General features: G+C 41.6%; 1 protein-coding gene across 1 annotated transcript in view; it reads left to right on the top strand.

Moving 5' to 3' along the window:
• LOC115107209 (cadherin-23-like) overlaps positions 1-20,192 on the top strand; it is a 578,454-nt gene that overhangs the window by 397,333 nt on the left and 160,929 nt on the right. Inside the window, exons 28-34 of the mRNA XM_065008058.1 lie at positions 1,455-1,515; positions 1,989-2,137; positions 5,837-5,972; positions 6,338-6,726; positions 7,028-7,129; positions 7,536-7,685; positions 7,799-7,927. Coding sequence (XP_064864130.1) covers positions 1,455-1,515; positions 1,989-2,137; positions 5,837-5,972; positions 6,338-6,726; positions 7,028-7,129; positions 7,536-7,685; positions 7,799-7,927 — 1,116 coding nt within the window. The remainder of the gene's footprint in view (positions 1-1,454; positions 1,516-1,988; positions 2,138-5,836; positions 5,973-6,337; positions 6,727-7,027; positions 7,130-7,535; positions 7,686-7,798; positions 7,928-20,192) is intronic.

The raw sequence follows: 20,192 nt of genomic DNA, 5'->3' as shown, positions 1-20,192 counted from the left end.
CACACACACACACACACACACACACACACACATACATTTTACACACACACACACACACACACACACACACACACACACACAATTGACCTTTTTCAGTCACATCCAGCATCTGTGAGTCAACTTTTTCCTTGCTTCCACATTCCTTTTCTCCCTCACACTGCCTTTTCAAGAGAGCGTTAGGGAATGCACAGAGAAGAAGAGGGGACAGATAGGACAAGGGGGTAACAGCACAGTGGTCAAAACATAGTCTCTTTATTTTCCACTGGGAGAGCCTAAAACAATGGTCCATTTCCAATACCGTCTAAGAGCTTAGAAATTTATATCCCAATACTAACACTGCAAATGCTTAAATTTACAACATCTGGGCTTAGTAACACAAACTGGGAAGCTCTTGCACCCCTTTTATAAGTGGTGCAGTCCACTGTGTAATACCCTACTCATCAATCTGACCCTCTACTCTCTTTTCCCCCGTCTCACCCCTCCCCCCCCTTTTTCTCTTCTACTCTAAATCTCTTTATAAAGCTAATGAAACTGAAACAGGGCCCCTCTTTTCACACAAGGGAGCAAGAGAGAGAGGAAGGGTGGGTGGGTGGGTGGGTGGGTGGGTGGGTGTTTGTGTGTGTGTGTGTGTGTGTGTGTGTGTGTGTGTGTGTGTGTGTGTGTGTTTGTGAACATGTTTTGTGTATGGGTGTGGGTGTGCATGCATGCTTGTGCACGTATCTGTCAAGGAATATCCACAGGTCCTACAAGCAGGGTAAGATCAGGGTCTGCTCAGTCTCATCTTGCTTCAACATCTCTGTGTCTATTTTAGTTCAGAACTCCAGTCAGAAGTCATGGTTGGATTCAGTATATTCCACTCAGCTCAGCATGCCTCACTAGTTATCTCTGTTGAGCCATGCTGTCTCTGATGTGTTTTTGTCTTTGGCTGCTCTGGCTCCATGCCTGCCTTTCAGAGAGAGAGAGAGAGAGAGAACAAGAGATAGGATGTAGACTGATAGAGGGAGAGAGAGAGATGGGGTAGGGAGGGTGTGAGAGGGAGAAAGAGACGAAGAGAGTGAGTTAGAGAGATTGAGAGTGAGGGAGAGAGAAGTGAAAGAGAGCGAGAAAGGGAGAAAGAGAGAGAGAGAAGGTGGGAGAAAGAGAGAGACATCTCCATTGTGGACTCGTTGCCAGGGCCATGGTGCAGTTGTTGTGTCAACCATGGGACTACACAGAATTTGGAAGGGGTGGGTCACTTGCATATTAATATGTGTGTGTGTATATGAATGTCAGTATCTGTGTGTGTCTGTGTGCATGCCTGTGTTCGCGCACATGTATGTGTGTGTACATATGTGTAAATGTTTATGTACTGTAGCTATGTAGGCCTATTGGTGTGTGGTTTCAAGTCACTGTGGTTGTAAATGAGTATAATGGCTGCATATGTCTGTGCTATTAACATGTGTTTGTGTCTGCAGGTGCAGGCCACAGATTCAGACCAGGGGGAGAACGGCAGGGTTCTGTACAGGATCCTCTCTGGTGAGGACAACTTCTTCCATCCTTTTCCCAGTTGCCATGTGGTGATACTTTTCACACCTACTCTCAGGCCTCACTGCACACAAACAACTAAACACAAAAGACTGTCAACACTGCACGCTAATTATAACCTTCATGCATAATCATAACTTTATTTGTATAAGTCATACGGTATTAGATATTTAACTGCTCAATGACTCATTTGAAAGATGCAGTGTCAAGTGGTTAACACTTGATTTGGATAGATTCATTTTACAATGTTGGTGATTTCTAGTATTAATATTTGAATGTACTTTATATCAATACCCTCATGACCATCCTGCATGCAATCACTCTCAACCCTCTCTGTCTCTCTCTTCCCCTCTCACTATCTCTCTCCCCCATCTCCCTCTCTCTCTCTGTCTCTCTCTCCACCCCAATCTCTCTCTCTCTGTTTCTATCTGTGTGTGTCTCCCTATCTCTCTCTGCATGTGTAGACAACAGTAAGGGTCTGTTCAGAATTAATGAGCTGTCGGGGCTTGTGATGCGGGGCCAAAGGGCTCTGGACAGAGAGAGCAGCAGCTCCCACGTGCTGGAGGTGGAAGCCTACAACAGTGACCAGGGCAGGATGAGGAGCTCCGTACGGGTAAGGAGAGTAGGAGGGATAAATGAGGGAGGAGATGGAGAGGGTGGACAGGGATCGATGAGAGACAACAATCAAGGGAGGGAGGGAGAGGGGACAGGGCTGGACATGGAGGTCTACAACAGTGACCAGAGCAGGATAATGAGCTGCGTGTAAGTGAGGAAGGGACAGGGGAGGGTAATGGGAGACTGGGGAGAGAACATAGGATGGAACAGGGCTGGAGGTGAGGAGCTCTATACTGTTGAGAAGGGGAGGGGAGGAGAGGGGACAAGGCAGGGGAAGGGAGAGGGGATAGGGCTGGAGGAGTCTTGGGTCGTTCTACCAATTTGGTACCTTTTGAGAAGTGTAACTTGGTAAAAAAAATGCCTCTGGAACTGGATCCTGGACTTCCTGACGGGCCGACCCCAGGTGGTGAGAGTATTCACCCATTTGCTATGAAGCCCCTAAATAAGATATGGTGCAATTACCTTCAGAACTCACATAATTAGTTAGATTGCACACAGGTTGACTTTATTTAAGTGTCACATGATCTGTCACATTATCTCAGTATATACAGTGCCTTGCGAAAGTATTCGGCCCCCTTGAACTTTGCGATCTTTTGCCACATTTCAGGCTTCAAACATAAAGATATAAAACTGTATTTTTTTGTGAAGAATCAACAACAAGTGGGACACAATCATGAAGTGGAACGACATTTATTGGATATTTCAAACTTTTTTAACAAATCAAAAACTGAAAAATTGGGCGTGCTAAATTATTCAGCCCCTTTACTTTCAGTGCAGCAAACTCTCTCCAGAAGTTCAGTGAGGATCTCTGAATGATCCAATGTTGACCTAAATGACTAATGATGATAAATACAATCCACCTGTGTGTAATCAAGTCTCTGTATAAAGACAGCCTGTAGCCAATGTGTCAAACTCATTCCGTGGAGGGCCGAGTGTCTGCAGGTTTCACTCCTCTCTTGGCTTGATTGATAAAAAGGTCACTGATTAGTAAGGAACTCCCCCTCGTTTTCTAGGTCTTAATTGAAAGGAAAAAACAGCAGAAACTTGGCCCTCCATGGAATGAGTTTGACATTCCTTGCCAACAGAGAGGAGGTCAGAGACCTGGCAGTGTGGTGCCAGGACAACAACCTCTAACTCAACGTCAGCAAGACCAAGGAGCAGATCGTGGACTACAGAAAACATGGGGGTGCACACCCCCATCCACATCGACAGGGACACAGTGGAGAGGGTGATGAGTTTCAAGTTCTTCTTCGTCCACATCACTGAGGACTTAACATGCACTCTCACACCAGCACAGTTATGAAGAAGGAACAGCAGTGCCTCTGCTCCCTCAGGAAGCTGAAACGATTTGGCATGGCCCTACAGATCTTCAGGAACTTTTACAACTGCACAATCGAGAGCATTGGTTGTATCAGAGTCTGGAATGGCAACTGCACCACCCAGTGCATCACTGGGGGCGAGTTCCCAGCCATCCAGGATGTACATGCCAGGCGGTGTCCATGCTCCCAGAGTGGTCTTGTTAAGTGGAGTGTGCCAAAATATTTTTGCCTGATTCTTCCTTGACTAGACTACTGTGTTACACAAAATTCAAAAGGCAGGAAGGCACATTTCCATGTGACCAAATTCGACGTTTATTTACCGTTTTATAAACACCTATGTGCTTTTACAAAGAAAGAACATGTGGGGAATGAGTTGTATATGTATATATCCATAGCTACATCTATCGTAACTAGAATTGGATGATAATGGTGATCATATCAACTAGTTATCTTATCCAACTGATTGATTGGTGGCGCAGTCCACTAAGACATTTGGTTCATAGTTCAATGGTTGTGAATTCTAATCCCACATGGGGTAAATGCTTTATTTACAATATTCATCCCGTGAACACACACTTCTAATTCTGAAAGTGAAAGCATATCTGTGAGAGGGGTCTCCCTGGTAGTAGTTGTAGGTTTTTATACAGTACCCAAGACTAATCTGTGAGTTTTTACCTGTTGGAAAAATACCTACTGTGTAAATACTGCAATGTTTGGATTGAATTGAGCCTCTAATTTTCCTTTTCACGGTGATTAATGCAGTTTTTTTCACCCCATGGGGGATTCAAATTTACACCGCAAGTGGCAATCGATGTCAGGAATTCAGCGCCTTATCACTGTGAACTAACTGTCTAGAGCTGTATTTGCTTGTGATCCATGTAAGTGTATTATTAGAGCATGCCTGCAAACTTCTGTTAAGTATAATTTAGTGAGAAAGTGTTGGGATCAGGTGCAACAATGTTTTCCACCCCCATAATTAATATTTATTAATCAAAATTTACTGGGGGGGGGGACAGTTAAATCTCAAAACAAAATGCACCCCCCTCCCCAAAGTAGAAAATATTTTCACGTGACCCTCCTCTTGCACTGTAAAATAAATGTAACACCCCCCCCCTCCCCCCTCATAGAATTAACTCAAAATTAACTCAAAATGTTTAAGACCACAAATAACAATTAACTGTAGCGATCCTGTGTTTATAAGCTTGGATATTGACTTTGCCACTACAGCATGCTATTGTGGCACATTCAATGCCACGCAGGGCTTCGGGTCAGAAAGTTGAGGGTTCGCCGACCACCAAAGACGAGTTCACTCTCCCTGCCTGTTTTATTACTTCGTGATCAGAGCCGGCTGGAGACAATGATCAGCTTGGGGGAAATCAGATATTCTACAGCCAGCGTCATCAATACACAAGGGATGTCGGCCAAATGAGACACATTGTATTTGGTACAAATCATTCCCTAAGTTCTCGACCTCAGCTGTATCAGCTGAATGGTGTGGCTGTTGAACAAGTTGAGGAGACTAAATTACATGGTGTTACCTTAGATTGTAAACTGTCATGGTCAAAACATTTTGATTCAATGGTTGTAATGACATGGAGAGATCAGTCTGTAATAAGAGATGCTCTTCTTTTTTGACACCACTGTCCACAAAGCAAGTCGTGCTGGCTCTAGTTTTATCTTAAGGTATCTTGATTATATATATCATATATGGTCAAGTGCTGCATATGAAGACCTAGTTAAGCTGAAGCTGGCCCAGAACAGAGCCGCACATCTTGCTCTTCATTGTAATCAGAGGCCTAATATTAATACTATGCATGCCAGTCTCTCTTGGCTAAGAGTTGACCCTCTTAAAACAATTCCATATGTTAGCTTAGTAGAAACCCAGCCCCCGGCCCTTAGGTCTTTTTAAGGGCACTTGATTTAATATAACAGGCTTTTAAAATTCAATATTGGTGCTCAATTTCGTCTTAAAATATCAACGGGATGCAAAAGGCACTCATTTTGTGTAACAACAAAAGTGACCAAGGCAAGATGAGGAGATCTGTACGGGTGAGGCGGGGAGAGGGAGGATTGGGTCTAAATATAGGGAGTAGAGATAGAGGGGACATGGCAGAACATAGAAGATGAGACTGTAAGGGTCATACATAGGGCATGAAAAAGGAGAGAATGTGAGGCAGGAGTTAGAAAATAACAGAGGAGAAGGTAGTGTATTGGGATAGAAGAGGGTGTGGGACAGGACATACAGTATAGTGCTAGGGTAGAGTCTTTTGCAAAAGGTAAAGGGCTGTAGTGGGCAGTAAGGAGGACACCTGTGAGCATCTTGTGAGCAGTTGTCCAGCTACCTCTCTGACTCCCAGTGTCTCTGTCTCCCACTACAGGTGATAGTGTATGTGGAGGATGCCAATGACGAGGCACCAGTGTTCACCCAGCAGCAGTACAACCGCCTGGGTCTGAGGGAGACCGCTGGCATTGGCACCTCTGTCATCGTAGTACGAGCTACAGACCCCGACACTGGTGAGTGTTGTAGTGTAACATGATGTACTATAGTACCCATAACCCTCTGTACAAGCTGGTTTTGTTGATAATATATACATTATAATGTACACTGTATATCGATAAGGAAACAGAACAACAATATGTTAGCCTTATTTACTAAAATAAAACAGAATATTCTGTGCAGAGCATTATGGGTACTGTAGTACATAGATCGGTATGTGTAGCAATGCATGACTACATACTTAAAAAAATGTTTTTACATTTATCATTTTTTGTCTTCTCTCTCTTGTTTTGCCTCCCTTTGCCCAACCTCCTTCCCTCTATGATTTTCCCTGTCTCTCCCTCTCCTCCCCTCCCCTCTATCCTGCCATTCCTTCATCCAGGTGACGGCGGGGCGGTGGCCTACGCCCTGGACTCCGGCTCTGACCGTAAGTTTGATGTGGATGTGAGCACGGGCCTGGTGACCACTGTAGACTACCTAGACTACGAGACCAAGACCAGCTACCTGATGAACGTGTCGGCTACCGACCAGGCGCCACCGTTCCACCGTGGCTTCTGCATGGTCTATGTGACCTTACTTAATGAGCTGGACGAGGCAGTGGCGTTCTTCTCTGCGGGCTACGAGGTGTCACTCCTGGAGAACATTGCCACAGGAACGGAGGTGGTGCAGGTGCAGGCACAGTCGGCGGACAACCTCAACCAGCTGTCGTATCGCTTTGACCCGGACACATCGCCAGCCGCCCTTGCCCTCTTCAAGGTCGACAGTATCACGGTGAGTCGGTGGACAGCCTGGGGTGTAACACCGTATTAGCATGTCTCACTCTTATTGGACAGTTAGGTTAAGGTCAATTCCATTTCAATTCAGGAAGTAAAAAGCAAATCCAATTAGGATTTTCCCTTGAAAGCATTCTTCTTGAATTGACTGAATTGAAATGGAATTTAAACCCAACCCTGTTGGATACTATACACTGCTCAGCATATATATTTAAAACTAGGATGAATCAGATTGTTTGTTAATTTGTTTTACTCCTTTCTCCCTCTCTTGCTCTCTCCTTCTCCCTGTCCATCCTCAGGGCCGTATCACAGTCACAGGGTTGCTGGACAGGGAGAAGGGGGACCTCTACACCCTGACTGTAGTGGCTGACGATGGGGGACCCAATAAAGACTCCACTGTGGTATGGCAGTCGCTTCTTTTTTTCTTAATTTCTTTTTCTTCTTGTTTGGACAGTAGTTGCTTTTAATTCCCGGTTGTCAGGTCTCATCTGTTTTCAATAATAAACCGCGACACAATGTTGTTATCTGTTTTGTTGTAGAAATGGTCAGTTAATGACAATCTGTATTTTCACCTCGTTACTGCTATCTCATGGGGAAATTGCAGAAGGTAGGTGTTGCTCAGGATTACTGTTTTAATTCAAAGTTTTAATTCAAAGCTTAATGAAGTGTATGTATATGTCACAAAAGTATTTTTCTATTATTTTTCAAAAGCATACCATGTAAATCAAATTCAATTCAAAGCTTTGTAGCATCTTAGCGCTCTTGTCAATGCCAATCCCTAATTGGCTTTGTCTATACATGTGACAGGTGTCAATCACCATACAGGATGAGAATGACAACAGTCCAGAGTTTGATATCACATCTGATTCATTGGTGGAGATTCCAGAGAACACACCCATCGGGAAGAGAGTGGCTGTGGTGCTTGGGCGCGACAAAGATGCCGGGAAAAATGGACTGGTGAGGAGAGAGAGAGAGAAGAGAAGAGAGAGAGAGAGGGAGAAGCTCTTCACCTGCTCTCCCTGCTGTCTTTCAACTCACTCCATCCCCTCCTCTTTGTCTCGCTCTCTAAGGTGTACTTCAGGCTGGTGGCAGGGAACATGCAGGATGTGTTTGAGATCCGGACAGTGAACCACACCTATGGAGAGATCTACGTCAACTCCCCTCTGGACCGAGAGTCTGTTGACCGCTACCTGCTCAAGGTTAGACACCTGGGTCAGATTCTATAACCATGTTTCCAAAGTGATAACATTTAAAAAGAAAAATCATGACAGCTCTGATGGAAACAGGCATTTCGGTACAATTTTGTAAATGCCGACAGATCATGTGTTCGTTTGACGTGATCTTTTTGTGTTGGTAAAATTAATTATGCGAGAAATCGCGATGGAAATGTCTTTGTGAGCAAATATTGATATATTAGCCATCATATCACAAGAACCTTGGAGTCACGTGATGATATAGTGTGTGGTCCTCCCACTACGACTCTGGAAACCATGCAGTTTATTAGGCTACAGATTAAATCAATTACGATGACCTTCACAGGGTGGTGAAAGTCCATGGTGATCTTGATAATCTTTTCCGATAAATATTGAGGGTCTTATTCTGGTGACATGATGATCAATGCTTGATTACCATTTGACAAATACAAATATTCTTGCTCTTATCCATAATAATCTCATGTAGACTAGCCTACCCGCACAACCAGCACAGGCACTCCAGATTGAATTTAACTAGGCAAATTGGTTAAGAACAAATTCTTATTTAAATTCTTAGCCCACTCCTTCCTCCCCATCGGGGTTTTGAAACCCGGTCTCCCATGTACCCTGCCCACATGACACAGGGATTCTTTCGCTAAATAGCCCAGTACTGTACTGCCGACCGTCACATTGTACAGCGCCATATTTTCCGTTCCATCGTAACAGAAACACAGAGAGTTTTTCTTGGAAGAGAAACACCATAATATTAATCTAATTAATTAAGCAAGTACCAGTCAAAAGTTCAGACACACCTACTCATTCCAGGGTTTCTCTTTGTTTGTACTATTTTATATATTGTAGAATAATAGTGAAGACATCCCAATTATGAAATAACACATATGGAATCAGTTAAGAACACATCTTATTTAGAAGGACAGCCTACTCCTTCCTCTCCATCTGGGAATTGAACCCCGGTCTCCCACATGCCCGAATTCTGTAGTACAGACATGGCCTGCTCTCTCTCATGTAAGGAATTAGGCACTTTCGCATGTTTACTACAGTATGTATTGTAGGCTATGTTTACTTGTTGGACTGCACAATAGCCTAAAAACAAATGCAGGTGGCTTATAGTACTGTATTTGTCATCAGCATCTTTATGCTTTCGTAATGACAAATAATATTTAAAAATGCAGATGTTGATTTAGTTATGGATGGATAACGAATTACTATGGGAATAAATATGACTGATTTACAGAAATATTGGAACAAAGTTGTCTAAATCAAATCAAATCAAATCAAATTGTATTTGTCACATACACATGGTTAGCAGATGTTAATGTGAGTGTAGCGAAATGCTTGTGATTCTAGTTCCGACAATGCAGTAATAACCAACAAGTAATCTAACTAACAATTCCTAAACTACTGTCTTATACACAGTGTAAAGGGATAAAGAATATGTACATAAGGATATATGAATGAGTGATGGTACAGAGCAGCATAGGCAAGATACAGTAGATGGTATCGAGTACAGTATATACATATGAGATGAGTATGTAAACAAAGTGGCATAGTTAAAGTGGCTAGTGATACATGTATTACATAAGGATGCAGTCGATGATATAGAGTACAGTATATACGTATGCATATGAGATGAATAATGTAGGGTAAGTAACATTATATAAGGTAGCATTGTTTAAAGTGGCTAGTGATATATTTACATCATTTTCCATCAATTCCCATTATTAAAGTGGCTGGAGTTGAGTTGAGTCAGTGTCAGTGTGTTGGCAGCAGCCACTCAATGTTAGTGGTGGCTGTTTAACAGTCTGATGGCCTTGAGATAGAAGCTGTTTTTCAGTCTCTCGGTCCCAGCTTTGATGCACAATGTCTAATGAAGTCTAATGAAGTCAAACAATTTACAATCCTCCAATCCTTAATGCTGTAGCCTACAACCGTCACGTTGTATAGAGCCATACTTTCCGTTCCATCCTAATGGAAACCCTGAGTATTTAGTTTTTCATGGAATAGAAACACCAGAATATTTATCAAATGAATTAAGCCACATTTCTTCAAATCAATCCCATATACTATGTTATTTAAAAAAAAAATGAAATTCTCTGGTAATGCCAATATGGAAGAGTATCAAATAGGCTTCTCAAAGATGCCCTCTGGTGGTCAAACTAGCACTAACTCCCATTAACAGAAAAAATGTGACACAGAATGCTGCATCAGCCTCAAGGTGTGCTGTAGTATGATGCAACTTTTAAAGGAGCATCCACTGTACCTGTACTGTAACTGCTAGCTGTTGACTAGAGCACACGTGTCAAGACCAGAGAAGGCATATTTGCTATTCAGCGCAACAGTTTTTATGACAAAACTATCGGTAGAGTTGAAAATGCAATGGAAATGCATTGAAATACATATATTCAGTGCATGATAATTTAAGCGGAAAAAGTACATTTTGTGTGCACTACGCATTTATCCACCAGTAGTGTTTCCAAAGAATTTACTTTCGCTTAAGTTTTCATGTCTTTATGCAGATTCTACAAAATTTGCATGACAATCTGTCGCCAATTAGATGGAAACCTAGCTATGAAGGCACAAGGTAGCAAAACATTATGTAGTGGAAAATGAAATGATAGCTTCTTATTAGACAACTTGAGATTGTCCCTTCCTGTTTGAGTCTATTTTCTTCCATTTAGTGCCTAATGAATGCTACCCCTTACTGTTAAAATGCCACATTCTGGCTTCTCAGTCAGGAACCATATCACAATTATATGTGCTCAAGCTACATAGGATGAATATCAAATATTATTATACAGCATGTAAGCACATGAGCATGTTTTCATTTTGAAATGAATGTTTTGCCGGTGGGTGTGCATCCATACGTTGTGTACACATAACATACAGTAATCCCATTGCAGTGTACTGTATATCCATATGTTTATTAATACAAACATTGTTTTAATTGAAATATTACCTATTGCCTAAAGCTGAAAAATATAGGAAATTCAAAGCTAATTTGACCTACGCATTAACATTGTTTTTCAGCATACGCAGCTTAGATACCTTCTAGAGGACAGTATGTTTATTGATCTACTGTACTTCAACAACAGATGTACTCACATTGGATTGGTTGATTAGGATTCCAAACTTCTCTCAAACCGCTTTATACTCTTAGAGTAGATTTATCCCATTAACCTGTTATGGCTGCAATCCTGATATCGGGATCGATATGACAACTACCAGTGAGGGCGCCAAATTCAAACCACAGAAATCTCATAATTACAATTCCTAAAACATACATGTCTTATATCATTTTAAAGCTATTCTCGTTGTTAATCCCACCAAAGTGTACGATTTCCAATAGGCTTTTCAGCAAAAGCACTACAAAAGATTATGTTAGGTCTCCACCAAACCACAATAAGCACAGCCATTTTCCAGCAAAATATAGCAAAAAAAGCATAAATAAAGATCAAATTAATCACTAACCTTCAATTATCTTCATCAGATGACACTCATAGGACTTCATGTTACACAATACATGCATGTTTTGTTTGATAAAGTTCATATTTACAGAAAAAAATCTGAGTTTACATTGACTATTTAGATTCACTAGTTCCAAAAACATCAAGTGATTTTGCATAGCCACATCGTTTCAACAGAAATACCCATCATAAATGTAGATGATAATACAAGTTATACACATGGAATTATAGATATACCTCTCCTCAATGCAACCGCTGTGTCAGATTTCTTTTAAAGTTCACAGAAAAAGCATCCCATGCAATAATCTGAGACAGCACTCAGAACAGTAGCCAAATTAGCCTCCATGTTGGAGTCAACAGAAACCAGAAAATACATGATAAATGTTTCCTTACCTTTGATGAACTTCATCAGAATGCAGTCCTATAAATCCCAGGTCCACAATAAATTCTTGATTTGTTCGAAATGACCAAAAGTTCCGTAACAGTCAGTAGAAACATGTCAAACGATGTACTGAATCAATCTTTAGAATGGTGTTTACATATATCTTGAATAAGGTTCCAACTGGAGAATTAGAATGACTTCAGATGAGCGATGGAACGCAGGTCCTTCATCTGTGAACGCGCCTGGTGAAAACATGGTCCACTCATGGCTGTGGTGACTATTTCCTGTGTCAATCGACCCCCCTTCACATTACAGTCATCAGACAAAGTTTTATTGACTGCTGACATCTAGTGGAAGGCGTAGGAAATGAAAACTCATCCATATCTCACTGTAATTTTAATGAGACCTTGGTTGAAAATCTGCCACCTCCAGAAAAAAAACAGGAAGTGGAATTTCTCAGGTTTTTGCCTGCTATATGAGTTCTGTTATACTCACATACATAATTCAAACAGTTTTAGAAACGTCAGAGTATTTTCTATCCAATACTAATGATAATATGCAAATATTAGCAACTAGGAGCAGGCCGTTTGATATGGGACCTTTCATCCAAGCTACTTTTCATCCAAGCTACTTTTTATGGCTGCCCCTGCAGCCATAAAAAGTTAATGTACTTGGTAATGTAAACTTATTTTTGATGTAAGACACACATGCAATCTGGGAATCTTGACGTATACCCATTGGTTCTTGAAGGGGCAATCTAGACTTCAAAACAATAACAAACCCAACACTGTGCCACTCTGAGGAACATGGGTAATGAAATGTAACAACCTCAAATTCACCAATAGAGCTACGGATACAAAAAATACCATTTTAACCATATTCAGAGGCTAAAATAAACAGTGTTTGTTTGTTTAAAATTAATTAATTGTACAAACAATTGAGTAGAACAAGCATACAGTGCATTTGGAAAGTGCATTTGGAAAGTGTGCGAGTGTATTCACCCCCTTGGCATTTTCCTGGCATTTTTCCTATTTTGTTGCCTTACAACCTGGAATTAAAATAAATATTTTTGGTGGTTTGTATCATTTGATTTACACAACATGCCTACCACTTTGAATATGCAAAATCATTTTATTGTAAAACAAACAAGAACTAAGACAAATAAATAAACCTTGAGCGTGCAAAACTATAGGCCCCACCCCAAAGTCAATACTTTGTAGACCCACCTTTTGCAGCAATTACAGCTGCAAGTCTCTTGGGGTATGTCTCTTTAAGCTTGGAACATCTAGTCACTGGGATTTTTGCCCATCCTTCAAGACAAAACTGCTCCAACTCGTTCAAGTTGGATGGGTTCAGCTGGTGTACAACACTCTTTAAGTCATACCAGAGATTCTCAATTCGATTGAGGAATGGGCTTTGACTAGGTCATTCAAAGACATTTAAATGTTTCCCCTTAAAACATGCGAGTGTTGCTTTAGCAGTATGCTTAAGGTCATTGTCCTGCTGGAAGGTGAACCTCCGTCCCAGTCTCAAATCTCTGGAAGACTGAAATAGGTATCCCTCAAGAATTCCCCTGTATTTAACGCCATCCATCATTTCTTCAATTCTGACCAGTTTCCCAGTGCAAATTAAAAATATTCCCACAGGATGATGCTGCCACCACCATACTTCAATGTGGGGATGGTGTTCTAGGGAGATGTGAGACGTTGGGTTTGCGCCAGACATAGCATTTTCCTTGATGGCCAAAAAGCTCAATTTTAGTCTCATCTGACCAGAGTACCTTCTTCCATATGTTTAGGGAGTCTCCCACATACCTTTTGGCGAACACCGAACGTGTTTGCTTATTTTTTTCTTTAAGCAATGGCTTTTTTCTGGCCACTCTTCAGTAAAGCCCAGCTCTGTGGAGTGTAGTACGGCTTAGAGTGGTTCTGTGGACAGATACTCCAATCCCCACTGTGGCGCTTTGCAGCTCCTTCGGGGTTATCTTTGGTCTCTTTGTTGCCTCTCTGATTAATGCTCTCCTTGCCTGGTCCGTGAGATTTGGTGGGCGGCCCTCTCTTGGCAGGTCTGTTGTTGTGCCATATTCTTTCCATTTTTTAATAATGGATTTAATGGTGCTCAGTAGGATGTTCAAAGTTTCTGATATTTGTTTATAACCCAACCCTGATCTGTACTTCTCCACAACTTTGTCCCTGACCTGTTTGGAGCACTCCTTGGTCTTCATGGTGCCGCTTGCTTGGTGTTCCCCTTGCTTGCTGGTGCCCCTTGCTTAGTGGTGTTGCTGTCTCTGCAGCCTTTCAGAACAGGTGTATATATACTGAGATCATGTGACAGATCATGTGACACTTAGATTGCACACAGGGGGACTTTATTTTACATATGCATATGCACCCACCACTTTTTTGTTTTTTAGGGGGGGAGGGAGTTTATGAAACAAGTATTTTTAAAATTTCACTTCACCAATTTTGACTATTTTGTGTATGTCCATTAAATTATATCCAAATAAAAATCCATTTAAATTACAGGTTGTAATTTAAAAAAATAGGAAAAACGCCAAGGAGGATGAATTATTTTGCGAGACACTAATCAGACCCCTTGACTTTTTTCACATTTTGTTAGGTGACAGCCTTATTCTAAAATTGATAACATGTTTTTTCCCCTCATCAGTCTACACAGAATACCTTAAAATGACAAAGCAAAAACAGGTTGTTAGAAATGTTTGCTAATTTATATAAGATATAAATGAAATATCACATTCGTATTACTTTTCAGGCCCTTTATTCAGTACTTTCTTGAAGCACCTTTGGCAGCAATTACATTCTCAAGTCTTCTTGGGTATGACGCTACAAGCTTGGCACTCCCTATATTTGGGGAGTTTCTCCCATTCTTCTCTGCATATCCTCTCAAGCTCTGTTTGGTTTAGTGGCGAGCGTTGCTTCACAGCAATTTTCAGGTCTCTCCAGAGATGTTCGATCAGGTTCAAGTCCAGGCTCCGGCTGGGCCACTCAATGACATTCAGAGACTTGTCCCGATGCCACTGTTGCGTTGTCTTGGCAGTGTGCTTAGGGTCATTGTCCTTTTGGAAGGTGAACCTTCGCCCCAGTCTGAGTTCCCGAGCACTCTGGAACAGGTTTTCATCAAGGATCTCTCTGTACTTCGCTCCGTTCATCTTTGGCTTGATCCTGACTAATCTCCCAGTCCCTTACACTGAAAAACACCCACACAGCATGATGCTACCACCACCGCGCTTCACCGTACGAATGGTGCCAGGTTTACTCCAGATGTGACGCTTGGCAATCTTGGTTTCATCAGACCAGAGAATCTTGTTTCTCATGGTCTGAGAGTCTTTAGCTGCCTTTTGGCAAACTCCAAGCAGGCTGTTTTACTGAGGAGTGGCTTCCATCTGGCCGCTCTACCATAAAGGCCTGATTTGTGGAGTGCTGCAGAGATGGTTGTCCTTCTGGAAGGCTCTCCCATCTCCACAGAGGAACTCTAGACCTCTGTCAGAGTGACCATCGGGTTCTTGGTCACCTCCCTGACCAAGGTCCTTCTCCTCCAATTGCTCAGTTTGGCCATGCAGCCAGCTGTAGGAATAGTCTTGGTGGTGCCAAACTTCTTGCATTTAAGAATGATGGAGGCTTCTGTGTTCTTTGGGACCTTCAAATGCTGCAAAACATTTTTGGTACTCCTTCGCCAGATCTATGCCTCGACACAATTCTGTCTCCGAGCTCAACGGAAAATTCCTTCGACTTCATGGCTTGGTTCTTGCTCTGACATGCACTGTCAATTGTTGGACCTTATCTTGACAGGTGTGTGCCTATCCAAATCATGTCCAATCAATTGGATTTACCACAGGTGGACTCTAATCAAGTTGTAGAAACATCTCAATGATGATCAATGGAAACAGGATGCACATGAGCCCAATTTCGAGTCTCATAACAAAGGGTCTGAATACTTATGTAAAAAATGTATGTTTTTTTATTTGTAATATATTTGAAAAATATTCACTTCGTGATTATGGGGTATTGTGTGTAGACTTCTGAGGAATGAAAATGATTAAATACATTTTAGATTAGGGCTGTAACCTAACAAAATGTGGAAAAATTCAAGGGGTCTGAATACTCACTGTATATTTTGGATTTATTTTGCATTTATTATATATACACATACAAAAGTTTTATAACGCCCACTCAAAGGTTTTTTCTATATTTTTACTGTTTTCTACATTGTAGCTGGTTGAGAGATTACTACCTGATTCCATACAGTATGTGTTATTTAATTGTTTTGATGTCTTCACTATTATTCTACAATGTATAAAATAGTCAAATTATAAGAAAAGCCCTTGAATGAGAATTGTTTTTTCACGCTTTATATGGAAACGGAGGGGGCACAAGTTTGAACTGTGGGGCCCCATTTAGCCCTCTCGTGGAGCCGGGTATGCATCCAGATTGTTACTACCAATATTACAATCAATGTTTTGTGTAGTCTGCTGTTTTTCTCCAAATAAAATAGAGATGAGTGAAATTTATTGGCCGCGTTAGATACTGCCGGCAGCATGTGATAGGCTACAGCTGCGGGAAGCAACTGACTTTGGCATTCACACCTATGTGAAGATAGCCACAATAATGGAATTTGCAGTTCTCCTTCAAAATAAAGGTTCCCCATTGAAAGTGAAGCAAACAGATACAAATAGTGGAATCATGCCATATTTGGACTAGATAATGCTAAACAAGGTTGGAATGTTGTTATATAAATTAAACAAAAGACAAAAATTGGTTCAATTGACACAAAAAAATAATTTTAGCAGCATAGCTGATTATAGGCCTCTACGCCTATGTAGACATTCCATTAAGAAATGTGCCATTTCCAGCTACAATAGTCATGACCCCAAACTTTTGAACAGTAGTGTACATACAGCGGAGAACTATGCTCATGGAAATGTGAATTCTTTGCACATGGATGGCCGCTCATTCAAAATAATTGCAATGTACATATTTACGTTTGAATGTCTTTGCTGTCTTTCCATTGAAAACAATTGATCCGTCTGGGGAGTAATCGATAGAAAGTCTCTGGTTTCTCCCCCAGAGATCAAAGTATTTTTTAGTTGTAGCTCTGTTACATGGATATGTCAGATGTACCAATGGTCGTTTGATATGGAAAAGTCCTTTGAATTGGATCTTTCAGAGTGCCACCCGGTGGTTCTCGGTCGCGTTTACCAGACTAAATAACTTCAACAGCTACAGACGGAATATTCCTGTGTAGTCTTTATCTTCTTAACTCAAGAACATTGCAGTGTTTCAAAGTTTATTAACCATTCATGACGTCCGGGTCACACCATTTGCCTGCTTTGTCTCTAGTTTTAAATAATTTCTTAGCCATGTAGCCACCGCTTCACGCTGTATGGTCTAATGTAAATTTTGTCACGATTCATTTTTATGCATTCTGGGAAAAAGGGGTGTTCCCTCCGTTTTGTCGTAATGTCTGTGTTCACGTGGACGTGGCCACTGACTTGGTTAAGACAGTTAGAAGGCTAACATCACATTACATCTTCTCACAAATAGTTTAATATTTAATCATACAAGTTTCACAACATCTAGATGTGAATCTGATTACTAGGAAATATACAGTGGGGCAAAAAAGGATTTAGTCAGCCACCAATTGTGCAAGTTCTCCCCCTTAAAAAGATGAGAGAGGCCTGTAATTTTCAAACAAAATGAGGAAAAAAAATGCGGAAAATCACATTGTAGGATTTTTTATTAATTTATTTGCAAATTATGGTGGAAAATAAGTATTTGGTCACCTTCAAACAAACAAGATTTCTGGCTTTAAGAGGCTCCTCTGTCCTCCACTCATTACCTGTATTAATGGCACCTGTTTGAACTTGTTATCAGTATAAAAGACACCTGTCCACAACCTCAAACAGTCACACTCCAAACTCCACTATGGCCAAGACCAAAGAGCTGTCAAAGGACACCAGAAACAAAATTGTAGATCTGCACCGGGCTGGGAAGACTGAATCTGCAATAGGTAAGCAGCTTGGTTTGAAGAAATCAACTTTGGGAGCAATTATTAGGAAATGAAGACATACAAGACCACTGATAATCTCCCAAGATCTCACCCCGTGGGGTCAAAATTATCACAAGAACGGTGAGCAAAAATCACAGAACCACAAGGGAGGACCTAGTGAATGACCAGCAGAGAGTTGGGACCAAAGTAACAAAGCCTACCATCAGTAACACACTACGCCGCCAGGGACTCAAATCCTGCAGTGCCAGACGTGTCCCCCTGCTTAAGCCAGTACATGTCCAGGCCCGTCTGAAGTTTGCTAGAAAGCATTTGGATGATCCAGAAGAAGATTGGGAGAATGTCATATGGTCAGATGAAACCAAAATATAACTTTTTGGTAAAAACTCAACTCGTCGTGTTTGGAGGACAAAGAATGCTGAGTTGCATTCCAAAGAACACCATTCCTACTGTGAAGCATGGGGGTGGAAACAAACTTTGGGGCTCTTTTTCTGCAAAGTGACCAGGACGACTGATCCGTGTAAAGGAAAGAATGATTGGGGCCATGTATCGTTAGATTTTGAGTGAAAACCTCCTTCCATGAGCAAGGGCATTGAAGATTAAACATGGCTGGGTCTTTCAGCATGACAATGATCCCAAACACACCACCCGGGCAACGAAGGAGTGGCTTCGTAAGAAGCATTTCAAGGTCCTGGAGTGGCCTAGTCAGTCTCCAGATCTCAACCACATAGAAAATGGGAGGGAGTTGAAAGTCTGTGTTGCCCAGCAACAGCCCCAAAACATCACTGCTCTAGAGGAGATCTGCATGGAGGAATGGGCTAAAATACCAGCAACAGTGTGTGAAAACCTTGTGAAGACTTACAGAAAACGTTTGACCTCTGTCATTGTCAACAAAGGGTATATAACAAAATATTGAGATAAACTTTTGTTATTGACCAAATACTTATTTTCCACCATAATTTGCAAACAAATTCATTAAAAATCCTACAATGTGATTTTCTGGAGAATTTTTTTTCTCATTTTGTCTGTCATAGTTGAAGTGTACGTATGATGACAATTACAGGCCTCTCTCATCTTTTGAAGTGGGAGAACTTGCACAATTGGTGGCTGACTAAATACTTTTTTGCCCCACTGTACATATTCAGAGATACAGCTATGTTTATCTACTGTCCTTAGTTACATCATCAATTAGTATTGAATTCGGCAGGTTTGTTCTTTAAGGGCCCACTGACAATTTATTTAATTGTTTGGAATACAGAAATATTGTTTCATTATTCCACCTTTTGATGTTACCGTTTTGGAAGGAGGAATCTCCTTGTAACAAAAAGGTTTATTTCCCCTTAATACTGCCAAATGCAAAGTTTCTACACGGTATTTACGACCCGTCATAAAACTGGTGGGGGAGGAAAATCTAGCGCCTATGATCCTCACCCAACAGAGCAAGTTATGACAGCATCTTCCTGTTGGTGCAGTAGGCAAATTGGATTGGGCCCAGTGTGCCTGGCATGCTGACCTTGATGTGAGCCATGACCAGCCTCTCGAAGCACTTCATGATGACAAGGTGAGCGTGACTGGGCAATAGAAATTTGGGCATGTCACTTTGTTTTTCTTGGTCACTGGGACGATGGTGGTCTCCTTAAACCAGGTGGGGAATACAGCCTGGGACAGGGACAGGTTGAAGATGTCCGAGAAAATGCCCGCCAACTGGCCAACACACACTCTGTGGATGCGGCCAGGGATGCCATCTGGGCCGGTGGTTTTGTGAGCCTCTGAGAGCGAAAGAACCTGGTCATCCGGAGCAGGGAGAGTCTTCATGGATGGCTCAGTATTGTCTGCCTTGAAGCAAGCACAGAATGTGTTAAGCTCATCTGAGAGGGAGGTTCGGTGGGCACCGTAAATCTGGATTTTCCTTTGTAGTCTATGACAGGGTGTAGTCCTTGCCACATTTGACGCAAGTCTGAATTGTCGAACATCAATTCAAGTTTGAGTCTGTATTGTCTTTTTGCGTCCCTAATGGATTTGCGGAGTTCGTACCTGCTTGCCTTGAACGGGTCACACGCCAACGAGTCATCGGGGTTCCAGGGTTTTCGTTGGGGTATGTCCAGATTGTTATTGAGGGTAAAACGTCACCAACACATTTCTTAATGAAGCCTGTGACTGACAATGTATAGTCCTCAATATTGCTAGATGAGTGCTGGTTGGGTGGATTAAAAAAAATATTCCAATCAGTATTCCTAAACAATCATACAGCATTGAGTCTGCCTCCTCTGTCCAGCGCCTTACTAATCTTCTTTGTTGGTAACTTGCTGATTGTAGGCGGGGAGTAGGAACAAAGAGATCTGATTGGCCGAAGTGTGAGAGGGGAATGGCTTTGTGTATA

Source organism: Oncorhynchus nerka, linkage group LG23, assembly GCF_034236695.1.
Source record: "Oncorhynchus nerka isolate Pitt River linkage group LG23, Oner_Uvic_2.0, whole genome shotgun sequence".
Lineage (NCBI taxonomy): Eukaryota > Metazoa > Chordata > Actinopteri > Salmoniformes > Salmonidae > Oncorhynchus > Oncorhynchus nerka.
Note: the sequence above shows the minus strand (reverse complement) of the source record. Positions and strands in the feature narration are given on the sequence as shown.